This window comes from Mustela erminea, chromosome 20 (genome assembly GCF_009829155.1).
Source record: "Mustela erminea isolate mMusErm1 chromosome 20, mMusErm1.Pri, whole genome shotgun sequence".
Classification (NCBI taxonomy): Eukaryota; Metazoa; Chordata; class Mammalia; order Carnivora; family Mustelidae; genus Mustela; species Mustela erminea.
Window position 1 is genome coordinate 34,830,969 of NC_045633.1, and position 24,059 is coordinate 34,855,027.

General features: G+C 65.2%; 1 protein-coding gene across 3 annotated transcripts in view; it reads left to right on the top strand.

Moving 5' to 3' along the window:
- The window catches only part of GTF2IRD1 (GTF2I repeat domain containing 1), a 95,879-nt gene that overhangs the window by 25,997 nt on the left and 45,823 nt on the right, over positions 1-24,059 (top strand). For 2 of the 3 annotated variants that reach the window (XM_032327338.1, XM_032327337.1), the window contains 9 exons: positions 6,218-6,346; positions 8,153-8,294; positions 10,393-10,548; positions 12,042-12,225; positions 12,666-12,973; positions 13,759-13,848; positions 15,410-15,493; positions 19,528-19,711; positions 23,556-23,581. In XM_032327338.1, the coding sequence (XP_032183229.1) occupies positions 6,224-6,346; positions 8,153-8,294; positions 10,393-10,548; positions 12,042-12,225; positions 12,666-12,973; positions 13,759-13,848; positions 15,410-15,493; positions 19,528-19,711; positions 23,556-23,581 (1,297 nt within the window). In that variant the 5' untranslated portion in view covers positions 6,218-6,223. Of the gene's footprint in view, positions 1-5,323; positions 5,565-6,217; positions 6,347-8,152; positions 8,295-10,392; positions 10,549-12,041; positions 12,226-12,665; positions 12,974-13,758; positions 13,849-15,409; positions 15,494-19,527; positions 19,712-23,555; positions 23,582-24,059 lie in introns of those variants that run through there. The other variant, XM_032327339.1, reaches the window with a different exon arrangement.

The following is a 24,059-nucleotide window of genomic DNA, read 5'->3' on the forward strand; positions in this document are numbered from 1 at the left end:
GTGGAGGACTGGCTCCTGGACTCCTGCCATCGAATGTCCAAGCTCTGCCTCAGTCTCTCTGCTGGCCTCCGGGGGTCTCCCCACGCCCGGCCTTAGCCATGAGCCCCGGGCCTCAGAATGAGGAGTCTTGCCCCAAGTGGGAGCAGAAAGGCCTGCTTGTATCAGATGTCCCACAGGTCATCCTGCCTTTGTCACTCCCTTTGAGCAGGAAGGTCCTGTGGGTCTTGGTTTCTTCACCCTTGAAATGGGCGAAGCCCCCTCCATCCTGCCCGCTCCCTGGACAGAATTCCCAGGCGTCAGGGTGCTTGTGAATGGGACAGTAGTGTCCAAGGGGACCCCGGTGGACAGCCATAGTTGGTGGCCCGCTCTTCAGCCTGGGAGAGGAGGAAGGAGCCGCCCGTAGAAGCAGGGCAAGGAGGGGAGGAGGAGGAGGAGGTTGAACCCTTGGATGACGGACCAAGATGCTGGCGGCCAAGGGGAGTCTGAGACGGTCTGGGCCGAGAGGTTCCTCTGCAGCCCCGACGTTTTTGCTTGCACACCCGTCTCCCACCTCTGATCCCATCAGCCCCGTTCCCGTGCCCTGCTGGGCCACACGTCACTGGTAGGGATCAAGGACCCGCCAGGGCCAGCACCTGTCTGCCCAGGCATGCGGCCCACGGGGACAGGAATGAGGACACCCCCCGCTGAGCCTCCCAGCTGGCCTGGAGTGCCCGGTGTACGGCGTTTGGGATTCGAGACCCCCGCTGAGGTGCTGTCTGCTGGTGGGCTGGCCCCAGGGTCGCTGGAGAGTGGGCTTTCTGGGCCTGGCCCCCATGGGTGCCTTCCCACTGGGGACAGGTCCGCCCTGGTGACTCAGACGGGCACACAAGCCCTTGGCTAATCTTTGGCTCAGATACCGGGCTGGCCTCCAACTCTCGGCAGCCAGCGAGGCTGCCGCTGTCTGGGCAAGGAGTCCCCGGCCGGGTCGGGGGAGATGGGCCGCGGGCAGAGCTGCTCGGAAACGGGAGTCGGGATGCTGGGGCTGGACCCGTGCCCAGAGATCCTCCGGCTGTGTCTGGCTGTGTGTCAGGCTCCCCCTGGGAACTTAGAGATACAGTGTCCCGGATCCTGCTGCGACCTGTCCCCTCCGGGCTTCTAGGGGGCAGGACCCAGGAGGCCGGGAGTTCGGCAGCCAGCAGGGGTACCTGCCTTCTTGCTCCCAGGTACAGAGGGGCGGGGCCGTCACACAGGAGGGCTCCCGCAGACCGGGGACCCGCGTCTCCACCCGCCCCAGCTCTGCCTTTCAGTGCTTCATGAAACAAGACCCTGGCCCACGTCTGGTCTCCAGACAGGTCAGGAGAGCGGCGTCCCCCCTTCCTTGAGATCTTTGTGGCGAAGGAAGTCCTGTCCCCTCCCCCGGGAGCCAACTGGCCCCATCTTACACGCTGGTGACCCACCTCAGACAGGTGTCCGCGGGCTCTGGTGCGGGGGTCCTGGGCCGCACACAGGGGTGCCCGTCCAGGACCCCTGACCCAGCAGCCTCCGTCGCTTTCAGTTCCCGGACTCTTCCTCCGTGATCCAAAAGCAGCCACACTTGCCGTGTCGCACACTGCCTCTCTCTTTTTTTAAAAATTTTTATTTTTTGAGAGCCTTCCAAGCCCAAACCTGGCACTCTGCGTATAGCTTGTGGCCCTCCCGGTTCCTGCCCCACATCGCACCGGCGGGTTCCCCGAATATTCGTTGCGCGCCCGTGAAAACCCAAGCAGGCGTTCAAGGCAGCGGGTGTCCCGTGACCCTGGCAGGCGGCCCAGCCCCGGCCCCGGCCCCCCAGGGCTCCCATTCCTGCTGGGGAAGTCGGGTGAGAAGCCCATGAACAGGTTCCTTTCGAATGTGCGGAAGAGATGGGAAGCCTGCGTGCGGGTGGCCCTGCCCCGCGGTCAGGGGTGGGGTGCTGGGGAGCCGGTGATGGGGGCGGGGAGGGCGGCAGGAGGGGCAGGCCTGGGAGAGCCTGCTGCACGGGGGCACCGCAGTCATGGTGCCCAGAGAGGGGAGCCCGGGTGGCACGTGAGGGACAAGAGGGGGATGGAGCCAGAGCCCGGCGCACAGGGGAGAAGGCCGGTGGGCCCGGCTCGCACAGCACCTATGCTCGGGGGGCTGTTGTCTGGACTCTTAGAGGTAAGGGGCGTGAGACTGATGAGGCTGCTCTCGGCAGGAGAGAGCAGGGCAGACAAGAGAAGGGCAGGGAGGCCCGGCCGTGGTGTGAGCAAGCACGGATGGTGGCCTGGCCGGGGAGGTGGCCCTGGCGGTGACGAGAGGTGGGCAGATCCGGCTGCTTTCTGGAGCCGCACGAGCGGCGTTCTCCCCACGTCGTTCTCGAAGCAAGGGAGGAGGGAGCCGGGGACGAGGCCCCGGTTGGAGCCCGAGCACCCAAGTGGCTGGCCGGGGAGGAGCCGGCCTGAGCGGGAAATAGGGGGGGCCTGCTCTGGTCGAGTGGCCTCTTAGATGTTGAAGAGGAGGAGGGGGTGGTGGTCAAGGACGGGGGAAGAGAGAGACCTAGAGTCATCAACCTCCAGGTGACGTTAAGCCAAGAACTGGACGGGGAAGAGGAGGGGCCGGGATGGAACCGCAGCCAGCCGGCGGTGGGGTTGGCGGTCAGTGCCGGCGGTGGGGTTGGCGGTCAGTGCCGGCGGTGGGGTTGGCGGTCAGTGCCGGCGGTGGGGTTAGGGGTCAGTGCCGGCGGTGGGGTTGGCGGTCAGTGCCGGCGGTGGGGTTAGGGGTCAGTGCCGGCGGTGGGGTTGGCGGTCAGTGCCGGCGGTGGGGTTAGGGGTCAGTGCCGGCGGTGGGGTTGGCGGTCAGTGCCGGAGGTGGGGTTGGTGGTCAGTGCCGGGGGTGGGGTTAGCGGTCACTGCCAGCGGTGGGGTTAGGGGTCAGTGCCGGCGGTGGGTTTGGCGGTCAGTGCCGGCGGTGGGGTTGGCGGTCAGTGCCGGCGGTGGGGTTAGGGGTCAGTGCCGGCGGTGGGGTTGGCGGTCAGTGCCGGGGGTGGGGTTGGCGGTCAGTGCCGGGGGTGGGGTTGGCGGTCAGTGCCGGCGGTGGGGTTAGGGGTCAGTGCCGGTGGTGGGGTTGGCGGTCAGTGCTGGCCGTGGGGTTAGGGGTCAGTGCCGGTGGTGGGGTTAGGGGTCAGTGCCGGTGGTGGGGTTGGCGGTCAGTGCCGGCAGTGGGGTTAGGGGTCAGTGCCGGTGGTGGGGTTGGCGGTCAGTGCCGGCAGTTGTGTTAGCGGTCAGTGTTGGCGGTCGGGTTGGCGATCAGTGCTGGCAGTTGGATGAGAGGTCGGTGTCGGCGGTCAGATTGGCGGTCATTGCCGGCTGTTGGGTTGGCGGTCAGTGCCGGCGGTGGGGTTAGGGGTCAGTGCTGGCAGTGGGGTTGGCGGTCAGTACCGGCGGTTGGGTTGGTGGTCAGCGCTGGCGGTGCGGTTGGCAGTCCGTGCCAGCAGGGCGAGTGGCCGGGAGGTGGGAGGTAAAGCAGGTGGGTGGCCCCCTGGCAGCCTCAGGAGAAGCATCTGTCGGGGAAGAGAGGTCACGTGCTCCTTGCCTCCCGACCCTTGCAGGCCTGTCCACCTAGGAACCCGAGGGCGGCTGGCAGTCCCTCCCGACCTGCCCCTTGCTTCAGGAGCCAGCTGCCTGTCCCCTGACGTGACGCTTCTGGTGTCCTCCCCTGGGGGCCCCAGAGCAGGGCTTGGGTGCCCCCGGCCTTGCCCAGCCCTGGCCTCTGGGCTGCGGTGCACGGGGGCTCCAGCCCTGGCCTCTGCGCTGCGGTGCACGGGGGCTCCAGCCCTGGCCTCTGGGCTGCGGTGCACGGGGGCTCCAGCCCTGGCCTCTGGGCTGCGGTGCACGGGGGCTCCAGCCGTGGCTCCTGTCCTCACCGCCCTCCCCCTGCACACGCCCCCTCCACGCTGGCCCCCGGGACGCTGTCCTGTTAGTGCTGGCCCCTCGCCTCCTGGTTCACTGCTTTCGTCTTCGCGTTCTCTATGCTGAATCGTTGGTTGGCTTTCTCGGGGGGTTTTCTCCCCGGGCCCCGTGCTCTCGTGCCTCCGGCCACAGGAGGCCGGCGCCTCTCCCAGAGGCCCAGGGCATTCGCAGGAGGGTCTGCTCCCTCCCGACCCCCAGACACGGAGCCCACCTCCCCTCCCTCCGTCCGTCCCTGCCCGCGTCACTCGTTCCTTCCTAAGTGGATTAGGACTCTGCAGGAAGGAGCCACCAGCTGTCTGGGGCGACCCGGAGGCCAGGGCTGTCTGGTGCCTGCAGCTTTGCCCTGATTCAATTTGGGCCGGGAGGCTGGCGGGCTGAGGTCTTTCTGGGAATGGCTCGAGGCGGGAGGAGCCTTCCTGCGCCCCGGGCGGGCCAACGTCGCAGCGGGTCGCCCGGCGGACCCTCCAGTGGGCTTCGAACCGCACAAGGCCTCGGGCTCTGGCCAGCGGCTGCCCGCGGCTCCCATGAGGGTGTCCCCGACGGGGCCTGTCATGCCCTCCGCGTCCCCTAATACCGTGGACATCAGACATGATAAAGTCGCAGCCCGGTTGAAGAAATACATTTTGTAACATTTCCGAGTGAACCCAATTCCCACGCTGGCCGACTGCTGACCGACCAGCTGTTAAAATCGATATTTATTCACAGCCAAATAGCAGACGCGGGCCAGACGGGAGGCGGGAGCCAGGCCCGACCACGCTCCTGATGCCTCCGCAGGTGCCCACAGCTGTAGCTGGGACACGCCTTACCTTGTCATGTGTGATGCTCTGTGACACTCACTCTGGACGGCCGGTTTCGTGACTCACGGGTGGTCGTGCGCGGCGGGCCCTGAGCAGGACCCAGGGGTGTGGCAGTGACAGGCTAGCTGGTCTCTGCCCTCAGAGAGCTTATGGTGCAGGCCGGGGGGTGTGGACAGCTGCAGGGCAGAAGACACTCCGGCTTGGGCGCTGTCAGCCTGCCCGGTGACCCCGTCTGCAGGAAGCCAGGAGGCCAGGACCCCCAGGCTCCCTCTGAGGCCTGCAGCCCTGCTCCCTGCTTGTGCCTCTGACCTGGCCTGGGGTCCATACACAGAGCATTAGGGAAGCCAAACCCCGAGAGGAAAACTGAGGGTCTCTGCCTCCGCCCTCTGCCTTCTCCTTTGCTTGGGATTGGCAAGGGGAAAGCTCTGGCCCTGGGGCAGCCCCTGGGACCTGACTGACTCCTGGGGTTCTGCTGGGGAGGGGCAGGACGGGACTGGACGCGGGGGAGGTGACCTTTGTGTCTCATCTCCTGGGTGCGTGGCCTGGGCCAGGGGGTGCACGGGCAGTAGGCCTGTCCCCTGCCTGGGGGAGCCCTGACATTGGGCCCCAGTCTGCGGGCATTCCAGCAAGGGGAGGGCGCACCTCTGTCCTCCAGGAGCCTCGTGACAAGGGGACAAAGTCCTGTCTTGGGGAAACCCTGTCCTGAGATGAAGTGGCCTCCATTGTCTTTCTGAACCTCTGAGACGGGCTCCCGGGCCTCAGGGCAGTGGCCTTGCCCAGCGTAGCCTGTTTGAAAGCTGTGACCGGGGAGGCCTGACGACAGGTGGGAAACCAGCCAGGACCCTTGGCCCAGGCAGGGCGGGAAGGGGCAGGAAGAGGTGGGGCCGTTGAGGGCACCCTCCTAGCAGAGGCGAGTGGGCGGTCGGCACACCACAGAGGGGCCAGCAGGCCGCTCGGGTCAGGGAGGGTGGAACCCGCCACAGCTGGGGAGCCGTGAAGGACGTGGGTATGCTGGGGGGACCCGGAGTGTGGGCCGCGAAGGGGGAGTTAGACGAGGGGCAGGAGTCCAGAGCTCACCTAGGGAGTAGGGAGCCATGGAGGGTGTGTGAGCGGGGGTGGGGGGGAGAGCCGTGGCCAGAGCGACGCGCAGGGGGAGTTGGCAGTCGAGGTAGGCCAGGCAGACTGGCCGTGGAGCTGGGCTCAGCCCTGGAGTTGCAGATCTGGGGGGACACGCCATGGACCACGCTCCCCGGCTGCCTGGCCGCGTGCGCCCGTGCTTGTCTGCAGCTGTGTGCAGGCTTCTCCCGGTCTAGGCCTGCCGGGGGTCTAACGCCTGCGTGCACGTGACCCCTCGGGGAAAGGGGGGGGCAGCCCCTGCTTCGTCCCACCTGGGAAGTAGAGGCGGCCCTAGGGCTCTGGGGCTCTGGCGGGGCTGGGGGGAGCACCCGCCCACCTCCGCGTCCCCCTCCCATCCAGGTGACCATGGCCTTGTTGGGGAAGCGCTGCGACATTCCCGCCAACGGCTGCGGGCCCGACCGCTGGAGCTCGGCCTTCACCCACAAGGACGAGATCATCACCAGCCTCGTGTCTGCGCTAGATTCCATGGTGAGTGCCCCAGTCCGCCCCGGACGGGGAGGGGGAGCCCCAGCCTTTGCCAGCAGATGCAGGAGCTCGAGTCCCACCTCCGCCACCTTGGGGGGGGCCTTCACTGTCCCCATCTGCCAACATCGGGGGCGGGGTAGGGGAGCGAGAGGCTTGGGTGCTGCCAAGGATGTGAAAATGTAGCCCTGGAGTCAGCGCTGGCCCTGGTCCCCTGGTCCCCTGACCCCTGGTCCCCTGGTCCCCTGGTCCCCTGGTCCCCTGACCCCTGGTCCTCATTTCATCACCTTTGGCCATTCCGGTCCCATCGCTGGGAAGGTCCCAGGTCTCCGACCCCCAGCAGGGCCCCCCGAGGACAGGATCTGTGTGGTCAGTGACTCCTGAGGAAGCTGTCACCCCCGATGTGACAGCATCTCAGGGCCAGGAGAGAGGAATGGGGCCTCGTAATCCCTTTGGCACCGTTGCCTACGTGCTGACGCTGGTAGTGGTTTCTCCTGGATCAGGAAATGATAATGTCATTTCTACTGGAGCCTTTCCCTGGGGGGAGGTTCTGGGACAGTGGGTAGGCGGGTGTTGGAAGCTGTCTGGCGTCCGTTAGCTGCACCCCTGCCCGTTAGGATGGTGAGGTTGAGTTCAGAGAGGGTAGCACCTTGCCTGGAGTCACACAGCAGGACCAGTTTTTTGTTTTGTTTTGTTTTATAAGAGAAAAAGAAGGAGAGACAGAGGGCACGAGCAGGGGGGAGGGGCAGAGGGAGAAGCAGGCCCCCCATCTAGGGGGAAGCCCTCCAGCTCTGATGTGCCCTCCTGTGTAGGGAGCGAGTGACTCTGTCTCCTTTGCTTGTGACGACCTGTGGGGCACTGCCACGGGGGAAGCGAGCGGCAGGTTTTTATTTTAATCTTAGCGGGAAATCACACACCCCCTCACTGTAGGAGATCCCAGGGGACAGGCCGGTCGGCTCTACGATGTCCCCGGCTTCCTCGGCACAGGGGCTCTGGGCTGGAGCCAGGGAGCACGATTATGGCCCAGAGAGGTTGAGGAACCTGTCTTAGGTCACACAGCAGCGGAACTAGGATGAGAAACCAGACTTCGTGCCTGCCAGCCATACGCTACCAGACTCACACAAAACCCATCATTTATGGGGCGCTGAGTGCAGGCTGGGAGCCTGGCAGGCAGAGAGCTTCCGCCGACAGGTCTGGAGGGCTGAAATGCTGGTGGGCTTGGTTGCAAGGCCCCCGTGTTCAGGCTTCCCGTGCAGCAGGCCTGCCAACCCCTCAACTCGGGCTGCTGGAATGACCTCTCTGTGGGCCCACATGCGATACCCCGGGTTAGAGATCCTTCCTGCCTGCCGGGCCTCGCTGAATCCCCACAACCAAGCCCACTGAAAGGGAGCTGCACTGCTGGTCCCCGTTCTGCAGATCGGGCCCAGAGGGGGACGGGCCTGCGTCAGTCCCACAGCAAGAAGCGGCTGATGGGGGGATTGAAACCTGTATCTGCCCGAGCCTTGGTTCTCCTGCCCGCCCCCATCTCTTCTCATTTAGGACTTTATAAAAAGCAAAGACAGGATTGTGCCTGGGGCTGGAGCCCAATCCCAAGCAGGAAGCCCCGTTTAGGGCTAGGAGGACCAGGAGGAAGGAGGGAAAAGCAGAGGCCCCGTGTCTTTGTTTTTCTCGGGGCTCCCTGACGTGGCTTCTCCCTTGACCGTGGCCAGGCTTTGGGGGGTGGGGGCATTCAGTCCTTCCTCCGCAGGCTCCGACTGAGAACCGTGGCAGGGGGACCTCCCCCCGGCTCTCACACCCTGCTCCCTCCCCCAGTGCTCAGCGCTGTCCAAGCTGAACGCAGAGGTGGCCTGTGTCGCCGTGCACGATGAGAGCGCCTTCGTGGTGGGCACCGAGAAGGGGAGAATGTTCCTGAACGCACGGAAGGAGCTGCAGTCCGATTTCCTCAGGTTCTGCCGTGAGTACCCCGGGGCTCCCGTGGGTGGGGCCTGCGGTCCCCGAGGGCGGGAGCTCTGGCGTGTCTCTGGGTCCAGAGCAATGCCAGGGCACCCTGTGTCTGCGGCCGTGCAGGCTTCCCAATAGGGCATCATTGGGGCGTGACTCTTACAGCAGCCCCTCGGTCCCCAGAGACCGGGTGACTCCACCGAGCGGCGGGCCAGACCCAGACACGTCTATCTGCTCGTTGACAGAAGGGGACCCTGAGGCCCAGTGTTGCCCAGTTCCCGTGCGTCTCTGACGCAGCGCCCAGGTGGCCTTGTTCAACCGACACCGGTTGAGCCCGGACCGTGTGCGGCCCGTGGTGGCTCTTGGGGACGAAGGGACTGAGGACAGCGGCAGCACGAGCCGTTAGTGGTGATCAGTAGTGCTTTGGGTGAGGCCGCGCGCTCTGTTCGCTTCCCCAGCAGGTTCCGGAAGCCGCACTAGTGTACGAGGGAGAAACTGAGGCACGGTGAGCATAAGCCGCGTGCCCAGGGAGACAGAGCCCCCAGGTGACGGAGGCCAGGCTTCTGTTCTGAAACCCGTGCTGCTCCTGCCGCACTCCTTCAGAATTGGGGGGCCGGGGGGGCGGGTGCTGCAGGATCCTTCCTGCCCCCCCCACCTGCCGGGAGCCCTGCCGGGGATGGGCTCTTTGGGGGGGGGGTCCTGGTCACTTGAAGAGGAGAGCAGCTCTCAGAGTGCTGGGAGCCTGGAAGCCGCGGGGTCGTTCCGAAGCCCCCAGCTCCTCAGCACTCTGCCGGGAAACCCAGCCCCTCCGTCTGCGTCACCCCTCCGGCACCCCTCACCCTGACCGCAGGCGGCACCGGGCTGAGCGCCAGCTCGCCGGCTCTCTCACGTCCTCCCCTCGGCCTCTGTGCCCGCTGTCCCCTCCCTCCTTTCCTCGGCCGCAGACGGCTCCCCAGCCTCCGTGTCCCCGTTCCTCCCGCCTGGGGCCCTATCTGCGCCCCCCACCCCTAGACGCCAACCCTCTCCCCGCACCGCCCCAGCCCAGCCCCTGTGGTTACTCCCCACACTGTGCAGCTTCACGTTTTCGGTGGGTTAGGTCCTCTAGGGTTCGGGGCTGTCCCCCGGGCTCTGTCCTGGCTCTGCCACCTGCCGGCTACTGGGCCTCAGCCTCCTTGTCAGTGAAAGGGGAGGGCCCCCTGGGGTCTGGAGCCTAGATCAGGCGTTTCGGGGAAGGCTGGCCCCCCGGCACCGGGCAGGTCATCCCTGGGGCCCAGAGGCTTCCCCAGCCGCCCCGGCCCCACCCCCAATCAGCTCTCAGAGCCTGTCCCCTCTCCACGGTTGGGTGGGGACTGGCCCAGGGTAGAACAGACAGTGGCAGGGTTCTGTGGCCCCCAGTTTGCCAGGCGGGGGTCGGGGACGGTGCACCTGCCTTCCCAAGCCCGGAAGAGCTACTATTTTTAGCCCCGGGAGCTCGGCTGGTTTATTTCAGGCTCCGCAGATCCCGGGAGGGAATCAGGCTCCCCGGCTGTGAGGGGGCCTCCAGGCCCCCGTCTTGTCCCCTTTCCCATGAAGTTTCCAGCATCTCCCTATCCGGGGGTCCACGGACGCTCCCTGGCCCAGCCTGGCACGAACCTGCCTCTTGTAGCCTCCTTGGCCTCCTGGTGGGGTCCCCATCATCTCCTCACGGGGCAGAGCAGCAGACCAGGGCCTCGACTAAGACAGCGTCAGTGTCCGAGGACAGAGAGGGGTGCGTGGAACCGGCAGTGGTTGAACCCCAGTTCTGAGCCGGGCCAGCTGGTCTGCGAGAGCTGACACCCCGAGGCCCAGAGAGGGGAGGGACTTGCCCAAGGTCACACAGCGAGTTGGAGGTGACCAGGCTGAGACCCAAGCCCCGTGTTAGGCTCCGGGAACTCCCAGAGGAGCAGCCTGGGCCGTGGGCAGGGGGTTGGGGCCGGGCCTGCTCACTCGTCCCTCCTCCCTTCCCTCAGTTCTACTCCCCGTGGAGTGTCCGCCACACGGTTCCGCGCGGGGCAGGGACACCTCAGCTTGCCGGGCGTGGGGGGCGGGAAGAACAGGGGCTCATCCTGGCCCGGCTGCTCTGTGTCCCACAGGCGGGGCCCCCTGGAAGGAGCCGGACGCAGAGCAGCCCAAGAAGGTGTCGCGGGGCGACGGTGGCGGCCGGAGCGTCCCTCGGGCTTCCCTGGAGCACGGCTCGGACGTGTACCTTCTGCGCAAGATGGTAGAGGAGGTGTTTGATGTTCTTTATAGTAAGATCCTTCCTCATTCCATTTGGGGCCCCCAGGCGGGTGGGAGCCCCCGTCCCCATCCCGCGGAGCAGGCCCCCCCCCGGCCCCCTGCCGTCCACACCTCCGCGGGCCCACCTGTGCCTGCTCTCGCCAGCTCCCTGCTGTGCCCACCTGTCCTGTGACCTGTGACCAAGGGCATCTTCTGACCATGGCCTCAGGGGCTCCCCGTCACCCTCCCTGCCGCCGCTGGGCTCTGCCCCACCCCCCAGCCCAGCCGCCCTGTCACCCTGCCTCGGAAGCCGCTTCCCCTTCCCCGGTCCACTCCCGCACCATCTCACACCTCGCCTCTGCGCCGCTGTGCCTCCCGGGACTGCCTTCCCCTCGGTCCGGCGGACCCCGCCTTGTTCCCTAAGGCTCAGCTCTGGGAAGCTGCTGCTGCTGGCTTCGCGCCCCCTTTGGGGACCCACCGTGTTCTGACCCCTCACCAGCCCAGTGCCCTCTGGGGTCGGGGTCTGTGCCTGCCCCCTCTGCAGCTCCGGTGACAGGGGCTGAGGCCCGCGGGGTGTTTGTTGAATGACTGAGTAAGCGCTAACTTAACCAGTTAGCCAAGTCCTCCCTCTGAGGCTTGGGGGAGGTGGGCAGGCCTGGCCTCCCTCTGGCCCAGTGGTAGCCGTCACGGCCTCTTGGTGACCTTGGGCAGGTCCCAGCTCTGTGTGGAGCACAGGTCTGAGCGATCTCGTGCTGTCAGGAGGAAGGGGAGACCCAGGTGGGGCGGGAGGCCCCGAGGCGCTGGGCGGGCACGCCGGCCACCCCAGGATGGGAGGACTTGGCACCTGGGGTTGGCTTTGCCAGCTACAGGGTTCATGCCCTCAACCCTCGCCCTCCCCACACCCCAGCCCGCTCTGCCCTGCCCCTGCCCCCCAGTTGCCCACCTCGGGCAGGCATCTGAGGTGAACGGCCTCTTTCTGGCTCCGGGAGGGCTGCAGTGTGGGAGTGACAGCGGGTGTTTCTGAGCCCAGCCCCTGGGCTGTCCCGCCCCCTCCGTCCCCAGGGAGTCTCCCCTCCCCTCGGCCCTTCCTCAGCCCCTCCACCTTCTGTCCCCGTGGCCCCCTTTCTCCGGTTTTTTCTCCTCCCTTCCTCCCTGTGGCTTTCTCCCCTGCGGTCTCTGCTCGGCCCTCCTTTCTCTCTGCCCGGTCTGCTCCTGCGCGCCCGCCTGCGGCCCTGAGCCCCGCTCTCCCCCCCCACCCCCGGGTGCCCAGAGAGGACAGCATGGCGAGAGAAGCCGGGAACCCCGGCCATGGCGGGGGTGGGGGGGAGCCCCGGGCCTCAGGGCACACAGAGGGGCCCGTCCCCAGCACCCACCTGCCCCACTTGCCCTGCAGAGCCTTCCTTGCTCTGTGTGAAGTCCGCAGGGAGGGACTCCACGTGGCCCCAGCTCCGGGGCACGCCTGGCCCCCGCGCCAGCCTGGCTGCCCTCTCATACTAGACCCTCTCCTCGACCCCCTCCCCCACAGGCGAGGCCCTGGGAAGGGCCAGCGTGGTGCCCCTGCCCTATGAGAGGCTGCTCAGGGAGCCGGGGCTGCTGGCCGTGCAGGGGCTGCCCGAGGGCCTGGCCTTCCGGAGGCCGGCCGACTACGACCCCAAGGCCCTCATGGCCATCCTGGAGCACAGCCACCGGATCCGCTTCAAGCTCAAGAGGTGAGTGAGCGGTCAGCCTGGGAGTGGGCCCAGAGCCAGGTTGCTGGACCGTGAGGGCCAGGCCAGGGCGGGCCGGCGCGGGCGGTGGGGTGGGGGTGGTGACCCGCTTCCGTGCTGGCTTAGCCACCTGAGGCCACTTACCCCGTCATGGGAGGGAACTTCAGACACCCGTGAGGGACCCCGCTTGGCACACTCCCGGGCTGGCAATGGAGGTGAGGCCTACGCCCCGGGTCGGGGATGGGGGAAGGTAGGGGCCGAGGGGCAGGGCCCAGCGCCTCCTGTGGCCCGGCCTTGTGCCCCTGGCCACATCACATCCCTGCCCCGGGTCCGCACCCCGCCTGTAGGATGGAGACCGGCTCCCCACGGTGTCCCTCGCAGGCCGTCCTGTTGCTCAGAGGGCCAGGCGTGGGAAGCTGACCCGTGTCCTCTCCATCCCCCAGGCCGCTCGAGGATGGCGGACGGGACTCGAAGGCCCTCGTGGAGCTGAACGGTGTCTCCCTGATAGCCAAGGGCTCTCGGGACTGCGGCCTGCACGGCCAAGCCCCCAAGGGGCCACCCCAGGACCTTCCCCCCACCGCCACCTCCTCCGTGGCCAGCTTCCTCTACAGCCCCGCACTCCCTAACCACACCCCCAGAGAGCTCAAGCAGGAGGCGCCCGCCTGCCCACTTGCCCCCAGCGACCTGGGCCTTGGCCGGCCTGGGCCTGACCCCAAGGCCTCTGGGGCCCAGGACTTCCCCGACTGCTGTGGTAAGCTGCTGCTGGGACCCTGAGTCCGGGGGGTGGGACAGAGGTCACTCCTGCAGGGGGGCAGGGAAAACACCCTCCCTGGGCAGATGGGGGTGCTCAGGCCCACCCCAGGAGGAAGGAGGCATGTCGGGACAAGCAAATCTCTACCTCCCTGAGCCTCTGTTTTCTCGGCCTTCAAGTCGAGTCGCCAGCAGGACCCCTCCCAAGGTTATTATCGTGGTCAAATGACAGGGCAGGTACGAAATGCACATTCCCAGGCCCTGCCGGCGTCCTGCTAGATCTGAAGCTCTGGGGGCCGCTGGGGGCCCAAGTGTCTGTGTATTTAAATCTGCCGAGCGGCTCCAACGGGTGCTCGGGCTTGACGGCTGCTGTGTTAAGGCACAGCCCAGTGCTTGGTACACAGTAGGTGCTTATAGGTCGCACTTACTATTAGGAGAAGGAGAAAAAAGGACTCCCCTTCCCTCCTCCCCACCCCCGGCCAAACGGTGGGTTGAGCAGCGGGATGGACTCACACGCCTAAACCGGGGTCCCCACCCGTCGCCGGGCATCCTGACTCTGGCCTCTCTGATCTGCCGTCCGGACCGCAAACTCTGCTGAAGAATGTCTCAGGCCTCCGGGCAGGGAACTTGCCCTGAGCTTGCGACCCTAGGTCAGAGCTCTGAGTTCCCCTTGATAGATGAGACTGTTACCCCGGAGCCGGCATCTTTGCATCCAGGCCAGATCGGGGCGGGCGGCGGGGGGCGGGGGGGGGGCTCGAACGTGCGCCTTTCCTCTCCCTGGTCCAGGACAGAAGCCCCCCGGGCCCGGCGGCCCCCTCATCCAGAACGTCCATGCCTCGAAGCGTATCCTCTTCTCCATTGTGCACGACAAGTCAGGTAGGGCGGTACCCACAGCGGCGCCGTGACCCCAGTCGGGGTCCGGGGCTGGGGGCGCTGCTTTCCGAAACGGAGGTGTGTCCGCTGGGCCTTTGCGAGAGCAGGGAGGGACGGCTCTGCGCCAGGGGCGTGGGAGTGAAACACGGGTGTAACAGTTAGGTGTTGCTGTGTAACAAACTGCCCCAGGACTTAGCTTAAACCAGCAAGCGTTTACACGTTGTAGTTCGGGCAGGTCTGGAATTTGGAAAACAGCTTAGCCGGGTGCTTCTGGCTCAGGATTTCTGTGTCACGAGGTTGGACTTGGGGTGCCGGCAGCGGCTGCTGAAGGCCGTCTGAACTCCACCTCCTGAAGACGGGAGGGCCACAGAACTACGTGGACGGGTTTTACAAGTACCACGTGGTTATTTGGGATTCGTGGATGGGGGTGAAGCGAGATTGCCTGGCAGTGACACACGGTGGGGGTCTCGGCCTCACCTTCCGTGAGAGGCTCTTTGAGAAGACGTCACCCCCTGAGATCAGAATGCAGACCCCCACGGCCCCACACGGGGTCCATCCCTGGTACGGTAGCATCACAGGAGGCCGTGGTGGGCAAGGGGGACCAGCCGCGTGCTGGGTGCTTGCTGGGTGATCTCCGGCGAAACGCTCAGCCTCTCTGAGCCTAGTTTTCCGGCCTCAGAAGTGGGAATATTGTCTGTGCTTCAGAGCTGCCATGAGGGACAAACTGAGATGTAATATATAAAATATTCAACACAGTTAAGCCCTTCATAAATTAAAGATGGGGGACGCCTGGGTGGCTCGGTCAGTGAAACATCTGCCTTCAGCTCAGGTCCTGATCCCAGGGTCCTGGGGTCGAGCCCCGCATCGGGCTCCCTGCTCAGCGGGGAGCCTGCTTCCTCCTCTCTCTCTGCCTGCCTCTCCCCTTGTTTGTGCTTGCTCTCTGACCGATAAACAGAATCTCTTAAAAAGCAAAAATAATAAATAAATGAAAGGCGGCATTTATAACGGTGTTACAGTGATCCAAATGGTGGCTCTAGTTATTAATAGTAAGTGGAGGCAGAGGCTTTGTTTCCGGGGGAGAGACCAGCAGAGCCGAGGTTTGAGGGAGGCCACGGGGCCAAGGCCAGGGAAGACCCGGGATGTGCAAAGCCTCAGGGTTAGTGCCTCCGAGGGCAGGACTCGGCGACTCCTCTCAGGGAGCGCCCCCCCAGACCCCCTTCCTGTGTGGGGCAGGAGACACGCGGCAGGGACAGGCTGAGCCCGCATTGTACGCACCGACCCCGGGGGCCGACAGTGGCAAGAGAAGAGCCGGGGGGGGCAGGGGAGGCCCTCCGAGCACCCTGGATCTGGGCAGGGTCGCCTGCGGGAGGAGGCTGCGTGTCCGAGGCGGCAGTGAACAGGAGAGCTCAGCCCCTCTGTGGGACTCTGGGGGCCTGCAGTGTGGCCGTCTCCGGGGCCCAGGCCCCCACGGGGAGGGTCGCATGGGGGAGGGGAAGGGGGAGCAGCGGGGCCGTGGCGTCCCTGCCCGGACCCACCCTCCCTTGTTCCTCCTGTGTTTTGATAGAGAAGTGGGACGCCTTCATAAAGGAAACCGAGGACATCAACACGCTGCGGGAGTGCGTGCAGATCCTGTTCAACAGCAGATATGGTGAGTGGGCGGCGCGGCCCGCCGCGTGGCCCCCGGCAGCGTGTTGAGCATCTCATTACGTGGCAATCACTCGTGTTCCCTAACATGACAGCGGGAGCCATATGCTGGTACCGGCGTCTGGGGAGGGGGCGGTTGTGTCAATATTTTTCTTCCAGACTTTTCCAGGGGGCGGGACCGTTGGCAGAGCCCCAAGCTGGACTCACCTGCAGGGTCGCGGGTCGGGGGGTTGGGGAAGGATGACACCCCGCAGGGGAGACCCAGGAGGGTGGCCGCGGCCTCACGCTCGCAGGTCCCCCGCAGACTGCGCCGTTCCCTGCCCCCCTTACTTTTGTGCCGGTTCCCCCTTGCCTGGCGTGCCCTTGGGGTGTTTGGGGAGCAGACTGCCACTGGTTCCTCGAGGCTCAGCCCGGGCCATGGGGCTCCCAGAGCCCCGATGGGCCCTTCCCTGTACGCGTCCCGCATTTGACGTGCCTTGTCTGTGTCTGCGCCGGCCCCTCCGAATGTCCCCAGCACCCAGGACAGCGCCAGGCTCAGAGCGCACGTCAGCGCCAGGCCCAGAGCTCACGGCAGTGCCCTCTGCCCCTGGGGCGAAGGGAGGGCAGGGACGGATGCCACCCAGGCCTGCCAGCGGAGAGGAGGGGCAGGGACCCTGGGAGCCTCCTGAACACGCATGGTCTGGGAGGAGCACTGTGCTGGGAGTCCACAGCTGCTTGCCCCCGGCGACCAAGAGAGGAGTCGGCTGCCTGCCTCTCTAGCCTTGGCCTTCTCACCTTAAGCAGAAAGGACAGGGTGGGGCTTTTGCCTCTTCCCTCCCTTTTCTCTCCTTCCGTCTTTCTCTCCTCTCTTCCTCTTCCTCCCTCCCCTCCTGCCTTGCTAAAGGAAAACCCTCCCTCTAACACCTCTGACACCCAAAGGGGGTTTTTCACGGCAAGCAGTGCTCTGTCTGGGTGGCCTCTACAGTTCAGTCACGACACTGACCTCCCGGAGTGACGCAGAGTTGCAGGTTAAGGACTCAGTCCCATACAGTGACCCCAGGGCATTTGCACTGCTGTCCCACTTGGCTCCACATCCATGGTTCCCGCGACAACCCCCCTCCCAACCCAGGTTCGGACGGTCTGCTGGAACAGCAGCTAGAACCCGGACACGCTTTATCTGTCTTTAGTAGCGGTTTATTATAAAGGATACAGATGAGCAGGGAGAGGACGGGACACCTAGGATGAGGTCCAGAAGGGTCTCGAGCACCGGAGCTTCTGTCCTGGGGGGGTTTGGGGTGCACCCCCCTGGCACAGGGGCCGACCAACCCAGAAGCTCTCTGAAGCCTCTCGTTTAGGGTTTTTACAGAGGTCCCATGAAATAGGCAGCGTTGATTAAAATACCACCCCCTCCATGATTAGCTCAGTCTTCGCCCCTCCCAGGAGGTAGGGGATGAGGCGGGTAGTGCCCACCCTCTCATCAGGTGGTTGGTTGCCCCGGCAACTGTCCCCATCCTGAGGGCGCTGGGGGCCCGCCCCTCCTTATCATAAATTCTGATGGGCTGAAGGGGGCTTATTGGGAAAAACAAGGACTCTCTCCTCAGCCCTATCAGTCAAGGAAATAACCGGGGGTTTGGGAACACTGAAGACCAGGCGACTTCTTAGGTCACCTGTCACCCTTCTTAGGTCACCTGTCACCCTCGCCCCTCCTCTCTCTTCTCACGCACCTACTGGTTCACTCACTTATGGGTCACGAATTTTAAGCGTCCCACTCCCTACCTCGTGCCAGGCCTGGAGGCCGCCGCGGATCTCAAGGTGCTTGGCAGGTGTTGGGAGAGGTGTCTACGGGTGTGTGCAACCGCGTGCAGTAGGACGGAGTAGTGTACGGTAATACGCAGGGGTGGGGGCTCTCAGAAAGACAGGGCAGCGCAGAAGAAAGCGAGGTCTCCCCAGGCTTGAGGAGTCAGGGATGGCTTCCTGGAGGAGGTGCCCTTTGATCCGCCGTGGGGCTTTGGCAAGCTGCGCCTTCTGGGTTGGGGTGGGGCTGAGCAGGAGGTAGGCTCCGGAGGCCTAGTGAAGAGTCTGGGATGGGCCGAGCACCTTTGATTACCTTTGATGTGGTCTCTCCAGGGACCCACTCCTCCCCACCCCCCTCTTGTCTAGGCAGGTGCGAGCTGGATGGCAATCTGGGGAGGGCTGCCTTGGAGCGTTCTGCCCCAGCCAGATCGGCCCAGCAGCTGCCCGTCTTCCTGCCTATTGTGTACTCTGGAGGTGTCCAGAACGCTGAGCCTTCCGCCATGCCAGCCCAGCCCTGGCCTCGCCCTGTCCAAAGCCAGGGAGGAGCACTGGACTGGGAGTGGCTGAGGGGCCTTCTTGGGCCAGAGCTTCCCCTGCAGCTGCGCTGGGGAGAAGGAAGTTCCCCGGAGGCCTGGGAACGTGCCCGGGGGTGAGGACCTCGAGTGGCAGTCTGCGGCATCCCGCACACCCTAGACTAACGGATCCTGCTCCCGGGTCTGCCCTTCTGGTCACCAGCTCTGGGCGAAGGGGCCAGCCGTCGGGCTGGGGGTGCAGCGGCGGGGGTGGGGATGAAACAGGGAAGAGACGAGGGATCCGCCGCCTCCAGGAGGCCTCCGGAACCCTGTCACCTGGGAGGAGGTTGAGACTACGAGGGACAGAGGCTCCCACCTGGCGGCTGTGACTTCACCTTCCCAGGGAGCAGAGGCTGGGGGCCAGGCGGGGTCACCTTCTGTCCACCGGGTGTCCTCGCGGCCGAAGAGACAGGCCCAGCAAGTGACATGAGCCCGAGTGGAGACGGGTGCACGCAGACTCACCGGAGCCGGCGCTCGCCGGCTGGGGCTAGGGCTGGGGCTGGGGGGTGGGGGAGAGACGTGGTTTGACAGCTGTTGAGATTTCGAGGGTTTAATTTGACAACGAGCTAAGTGTGGCTTCACAGTAGGATCTGGCTGCCAAAGCCGCCGACGCAGACCTGGCTGCATCAACAGGAAAACAGTCTTGACGGCGCGCCAGGGAGGGCCCTGGGCAGCTCTGCCCCGTCCCGGCCAGGGTGTGGCCGCAGGGGAGGCCAGCTCGGGGCTGGCACTTGCCGGGACACGGGCAAAGTGCCGTGTGGACGGAGGAGCGAGGCCAGGATGGGGAGGGGCCCGAGGAAGGGCCCCGGGGACGCAGGACCCTCGCGGGAATCGGGAGGGACGAGGCAGGGGGGAACCTGGCCAGGTCTGGAAGGAAGAAAGGAACAAGTCACCACTTCCTAAGCCCGGATTCTGTCTACACTGCTGTTGGCAAAGTGGTCAGTGTCTCGTTTCTGTCCGTGATGAGTGAGAGGAAAGCCAGACGCCTCCCTGGAGGAAAGAGCATATCTGGGGGGCTGGAGGGGTCCTGCTGAGAAGCTTGCTTTAGCCTTTTTTTCACTCATGGGGTGCAGGGAGCAGCTAGCCTGTGTCCCATCCTGTCTGGATCCAGGCGTGGAGCAGCGACCGCCCCCTGCTCCCGTGGAGCTGTTCCGGACAGTGGACGAGCACACAGATGACTATGCTTATGGTGTCGGGTCACAGTAAATGGGGGATAGAAAACAGAGCAGGGTGTGCCAGAGAGATGGAAGGGGCTCTTGTCGGCCGAGGAGGGGACATTGGAGGAGACGCTTGAGTGGGGAAAGGGAGGAAGAGAAGTGAATGGTGATCTGGGAGAAGAGCGTCTCAGTAGCCGGAAAAGCATGTGCAAAGGCCCTGGGACAGGTGTGTGTCTGGCCTGTTAGGGAAGCAGCAAGGAGGCTGGAGAGACCAGGGTGAGCTGAGGGGTGAAAGGAGGGACCTCATAGAGGTGATGGCGTCCCGGTCACATGGGGCCTCATAAGCCCAGGTGGGACTCTGGCTGTCGCTGAGGGGGATGGGAGCCTGTGGGCAGTTTCCAAGAGGAAGCGACATGCTGCTGCATGGCCGGCTCGGCGCAGGGGAGGAGGCGGGGGAAGGTCCCGGTGCCCGCGGCCCTGGGGCCCCGCATGTCCCGCCGCTCCCGTCCGTGCTCAGCCTTGCCGTTGTCTTCCAGCGGAAGCCCTGGGCCTGGACCACATGGTCCCCGTCCCCTACAGGAAGATTGCTTGCGACCCGGAGGCTGTGGAGATCGTGGGCATCCCGGACAAGATCCCCTTTAAGCGCCCCTGCACCTACGGGGTCCCCAAGCTGAAGCGGATCCTGGAGGAGCGACACAGCATCCACTTCGTCATTAAGAGGTACGGGGTGGGGGGCGGGGCCCGAGCTTGGGGTGCCGGGGTGTCTGGGGGGCGGGGGACAACAAGGGTGAGGAGGGGGCAGGGGCCCCCAGGAGGCGATGACGGCACAGGGCTGGAGTGAAGGGGTTCGGATGCAGCCAACAGAACAGGCAGGTGTCTGGGAGGGGGTGTCCGGCTCCTTAACGTGGCAGCTGTGCGGGGCCCCCCCACTGCCTGGCCCCTTCTGAGGCCTGAACGGGAAACAGAGGCACAGAGCCTGGCCCAAGCCTGGCCCGATCGGTTCTTTGTAAGAGGTGTTTTCCTCCCCCTAATGAAGACCTGAGGCCTTTGAACTTACTGCCATGGGTGGGAAAGGAGCTCCCCTGAGCTCAGGTGGGACGGGCGGTCTCTCCCCTTCACACCCACATGGGGCTGCCCTACCTGCTGGGGGCTGGACGCCCTCCCGGCCCTCCCAGGCAGCCGGCTCCCCTGGTGCAGGGGTGGGTGGGTGAGCAGACAGGATGCTCTCCGGAGCAGCAGCCCCCCCAGGGTGGCTGAGTTTGGTTGCGGGGGGGGGGGGAGAGTGTGAGGGAGGGAGACCGCTACCGCCTATCCCCCAGCCTCTGCTCCCGACTCCAGGGGAGTTTGCTGCCTGGACCCGCCTCCCAGGAAGCATCAGGGTCTCCGGGCAATGCCCAGACTGCCCGGGACACTTCCTCCTAATTGCTTAGAGACGGAGGGGTGGCCAGCCCCCTGCCTCCGGGCAGCACCGCCCCGGCCCCTCGCAGGCATGCGTCCGGAGCTCTGTGAGGGCTCGCTCCCGGCGTGTGCCTGTGCTCACGCGTGTGCCCGTTAGACTGCCGCCGGGACCGAGGGCAAGGACTGTGTTGGTCTCATCGCTATCCCCAGTGCCCAGAGCGGCCCCCCGGGACACGGCAGCTGCCCAGCGTGTGTGTGCGCGGGGCGAACGCGGGGAGGCCGGGCAGGGGCTGGGGGTCTGCCCCGAGAGCACAGCGCTGTTCTCCAGCCGTGGGAAGGACCTCTGCGGGGTTGCTGGAGGCCAGAGCAGGGTTGCGGAGGTTGGGGGGTGAGCAGCAAGCCGCAGGGGTGGGGAGACTCAGGAGGAGGCCTGGAGTGGTGGGCGGAGGGAACGAGGGGCTGGCTTTGGGCTGGAATCGTGCCGGCTGGATGTGGGGGCGCGGAGGGGAGCGCGGAGGCCGGGATCACCCCGTGTGTCTGAGCGTACGATCGGGGGAAGCAGGGGTGCGGTGGGAAGTCCACGCGGGGTGTGCTGACTTGGAGAGATGCTCCGGAGATGGGATCTGAGCGTTGTCAGCCTGGGCCGGGGAGGGCTCGCCAGGGAGGACACGGCAGTGGGCAAGGGGGTCCCGTCTGACAGGAGGAGGAGCGTCTCGCCTGCTCCCTTGTGGCAGCGGGGCCGCCTCTGCGCCGTCTCCTGTGCCCTCACGACCCTGACTGGGGGGTCCCACTTGACAGATCATTCTGGAGTGCGTTGGAGTCAGTAGTCAGGCAGTGCCCACTGTCGTCTAGCATAACTCTCCTGCTGCTGCCCAAGTGTTGACTCTTGGGAGGGGGACGGGGCCTAGGTGAGAAGAAAGTTTCCGGGACACCTTGGTGTCCCCGTATGTGCCTGACCCTGGTATTTGGGTCCTCACCGTGGCTGACCTTGACCGCCCTCAGTCTAAACCGTACCGTATTCGATTCTTCACTAGTATTTGCCGCGTGGCTCCTATAGGCCCCGCCCTTCCCTGGGCTCCCCTGAGGACCTCACACACAGCGGGCAGAGTCCTCACCGGTCCCCAGAGGCCACTACCAGTCATTGGTTGGGGGTGGGGGGAAGCGAGGGTTTCACTCCTGTGATGAGTCCAGGGCGTGAGAGGACAGCAGATTTCCGGTTGTCGAGTCAGTGGGCATCTGAGCAGCAAGCCTGTGGGGCTTCCTGGAGGAGGCGGCCTTGGCATCAAGCAGATTGGGCCTAAAGTCACTCGCAGCGTGATAACCTTGAATAGCGCCGCTCTTCTGAGCCTGTGCCCTTTTTTGTAAAAATAAGGACAATGATGTATTCACACCTGCGCGCTGCCCCTCCCCCACCCCCCAGTTTTTCTCGACATAAAATGAGGCAGACAACACGCCTGATGCTCAGGAAACCTGAGTCCTTTCCCTTGATTTCCTCCCCTCGTGGATAAAAGACGGGTAAAGTGCCGACAGCCCAGGTTCGATTCCTGGCCCTCCCTTTCCCAGCTGTGTGTCCTCGGGCAAGTTACTTAACTGCTCTGTGCCTCCCTTTCCGCCTCCGTGAAACGGGACTCGTGGTTGTCCATGCCTCACACCGCTGACGGGAGACCCGAGGACTGGACGTGACTGACGCGCACGGAACAGCGGCTGCTCCGTCCCGGGCCCTCCAGACGTTTTGGGCTGTTACTCGGCCCGGCCAGTCAGCCGAGCCTGTGAGGTGGTCCAGGCAGAAATGAGTCGGGAGAAGGGCTTAGGAGCTGCCAGCGGGTGGAGTCTCTGCCCAGAGCCACGTGTCTGGGGGGTGGCGGGAGGTCAAGGGGAGAAGCTGCCCGATGAGGCCTGAGGGTATCAGCGGTGGCCGGCGAGCTGCCCGGCCCCCAAAACCCCAGTTCCTGCCAGGACACCAGCCCCTGGCGAGAGGATCCAAGTTTCCACCTGAGGAGTGGACACGCAGCTTCTCGCTAAAGCAGGACTTAAGGGGGACGAGTGTCCGGAAGGGATTCTAGAAGCCTGGGGCGGGTTTGGGAGAGGGACAGCAGACCCCCGTCTGCGCCCGTCAAATGGGCCTTCCGGGCCAGGCAGCCCGTAAGGGCGTCTGTCACAGGCCTGGAGCCACATCAGACCTCCGTGTCCCCGAGGACACCCGGGCAGACCATGCACTCTCTCTTGCCTGGCCCTCGGGCTCGGCGATACGTAGCTGACTTGATCATAAAACCACAGTTGAGGCCCGCAGTTCCTCGTCCCCCCCAGGGGAAGTAGGCCTCAGAGAGAAAGTCGGTTTTGCCCAGAGTTGGTCCCCTGACTGCTGTTCAGCCTCGGGGGCCCCCAGGAGCAGCAGGGGACCCCGCCTCTGCCTCCCACGCTGACTCTTTGGCTCCTGCTTACATTTCCCGGACCTGCCTTGGGCGCCATTTGGTTCTTGAGTCCAGGCCGGTCCAGGGGCCTGTCGCAGAGCCGTTCCCGGAGGTGGGGGTGTGGGTGACCCCAGCTTCCTCGCCAACCTTCCCTCTGCCGCCCCCATTCCTGGCCCAGACTTGCAGGCATCTTGGCAGGGCGATGCAGGGGTCCCGAATGGCCACAGGCCCCCAGCCGTCCCTCCAGTGCACGGTCTGCGTGCTGATGGCATGGCCCTCGGGGGCTCCCCTGTTGCCCACTTGCCCGACGGCCTCCCTGCCTGGGCTCCGTTGGCTTCCAAGACATGTGTAAGGGGTCCCGTGCATTACCCTCCAGTGGCTGTGATCTGGTGACAGGCCTGGCTTGCAGAGAAAACAGAGAGCTTCTTGGGAGGGAGGTCGGCCCCCGGGCCATCTTGCAGCGGTGGCCTTAGAGAGCTCAGGGTGGGAGGAAGCCCCTGGGGCCCCACGATGAACAGGTTGGAGCCTCCAGAACCAGGTGGGGACTGCAGGGAAGGGGTTTGGGGTGCCCGGCTGTTCTGGAACATGCCGTCTCCTGCCCCAACGTGTGACCAGCCCGGGACCCAGCTCTGTAGCGGTAGTCGTGTGTGTGGGACTCAAGTGAGCGTCCCCGAGGGGCATGGGGGCCTGTTCCCGAGCCTGGGGGGGCGCCCAGGCCTGCATTGCCCTCACGCCGGTCTCTCCTCTCTCCCCAGGATGTTTGATGAGCGAATTTTCACAGGTACGTGGGGAGCAGCCAGTCCTTTCTGAAGTGGCCGAGTAAGTCGTACTGTCAGACCGGAAGCCTGGGGCGGGGCGGGCGCCTGAGCCTCCCCGGTGCAGACAGCCCCTCGGGAATAACGAAGCTAACACGTGCTATACCATGAAGTGGGTTCTGCTTTTTGCCCTGAAGCTCAGCTAGTCGGGGGTGAGGCCTGGCCGCACACGCAGGGCTCGGGGGCCCCCACCATGGGCAGAACCCCCCGCCAGGAGGAAGTGTCAGGCTCTGCCTGGTGCAGCAAAGGGAGCCCAGGTCTTGGGGTGGGACGTGCCTGGGTCGCTGTTCCGGCCCTCCATGCCCCCAGCTTTGTGACCTCGGCCAGGGTCCTCTGGGCCTCGGTTTCCGCATCTGTGAAGTGGGGATGGTAATAAGACGCGTCTCCCTCCGAGTTCCTGGGGTAAGTACGTGAGAGGGCGGCTTTGCAGTTCGGCCTCAGGGG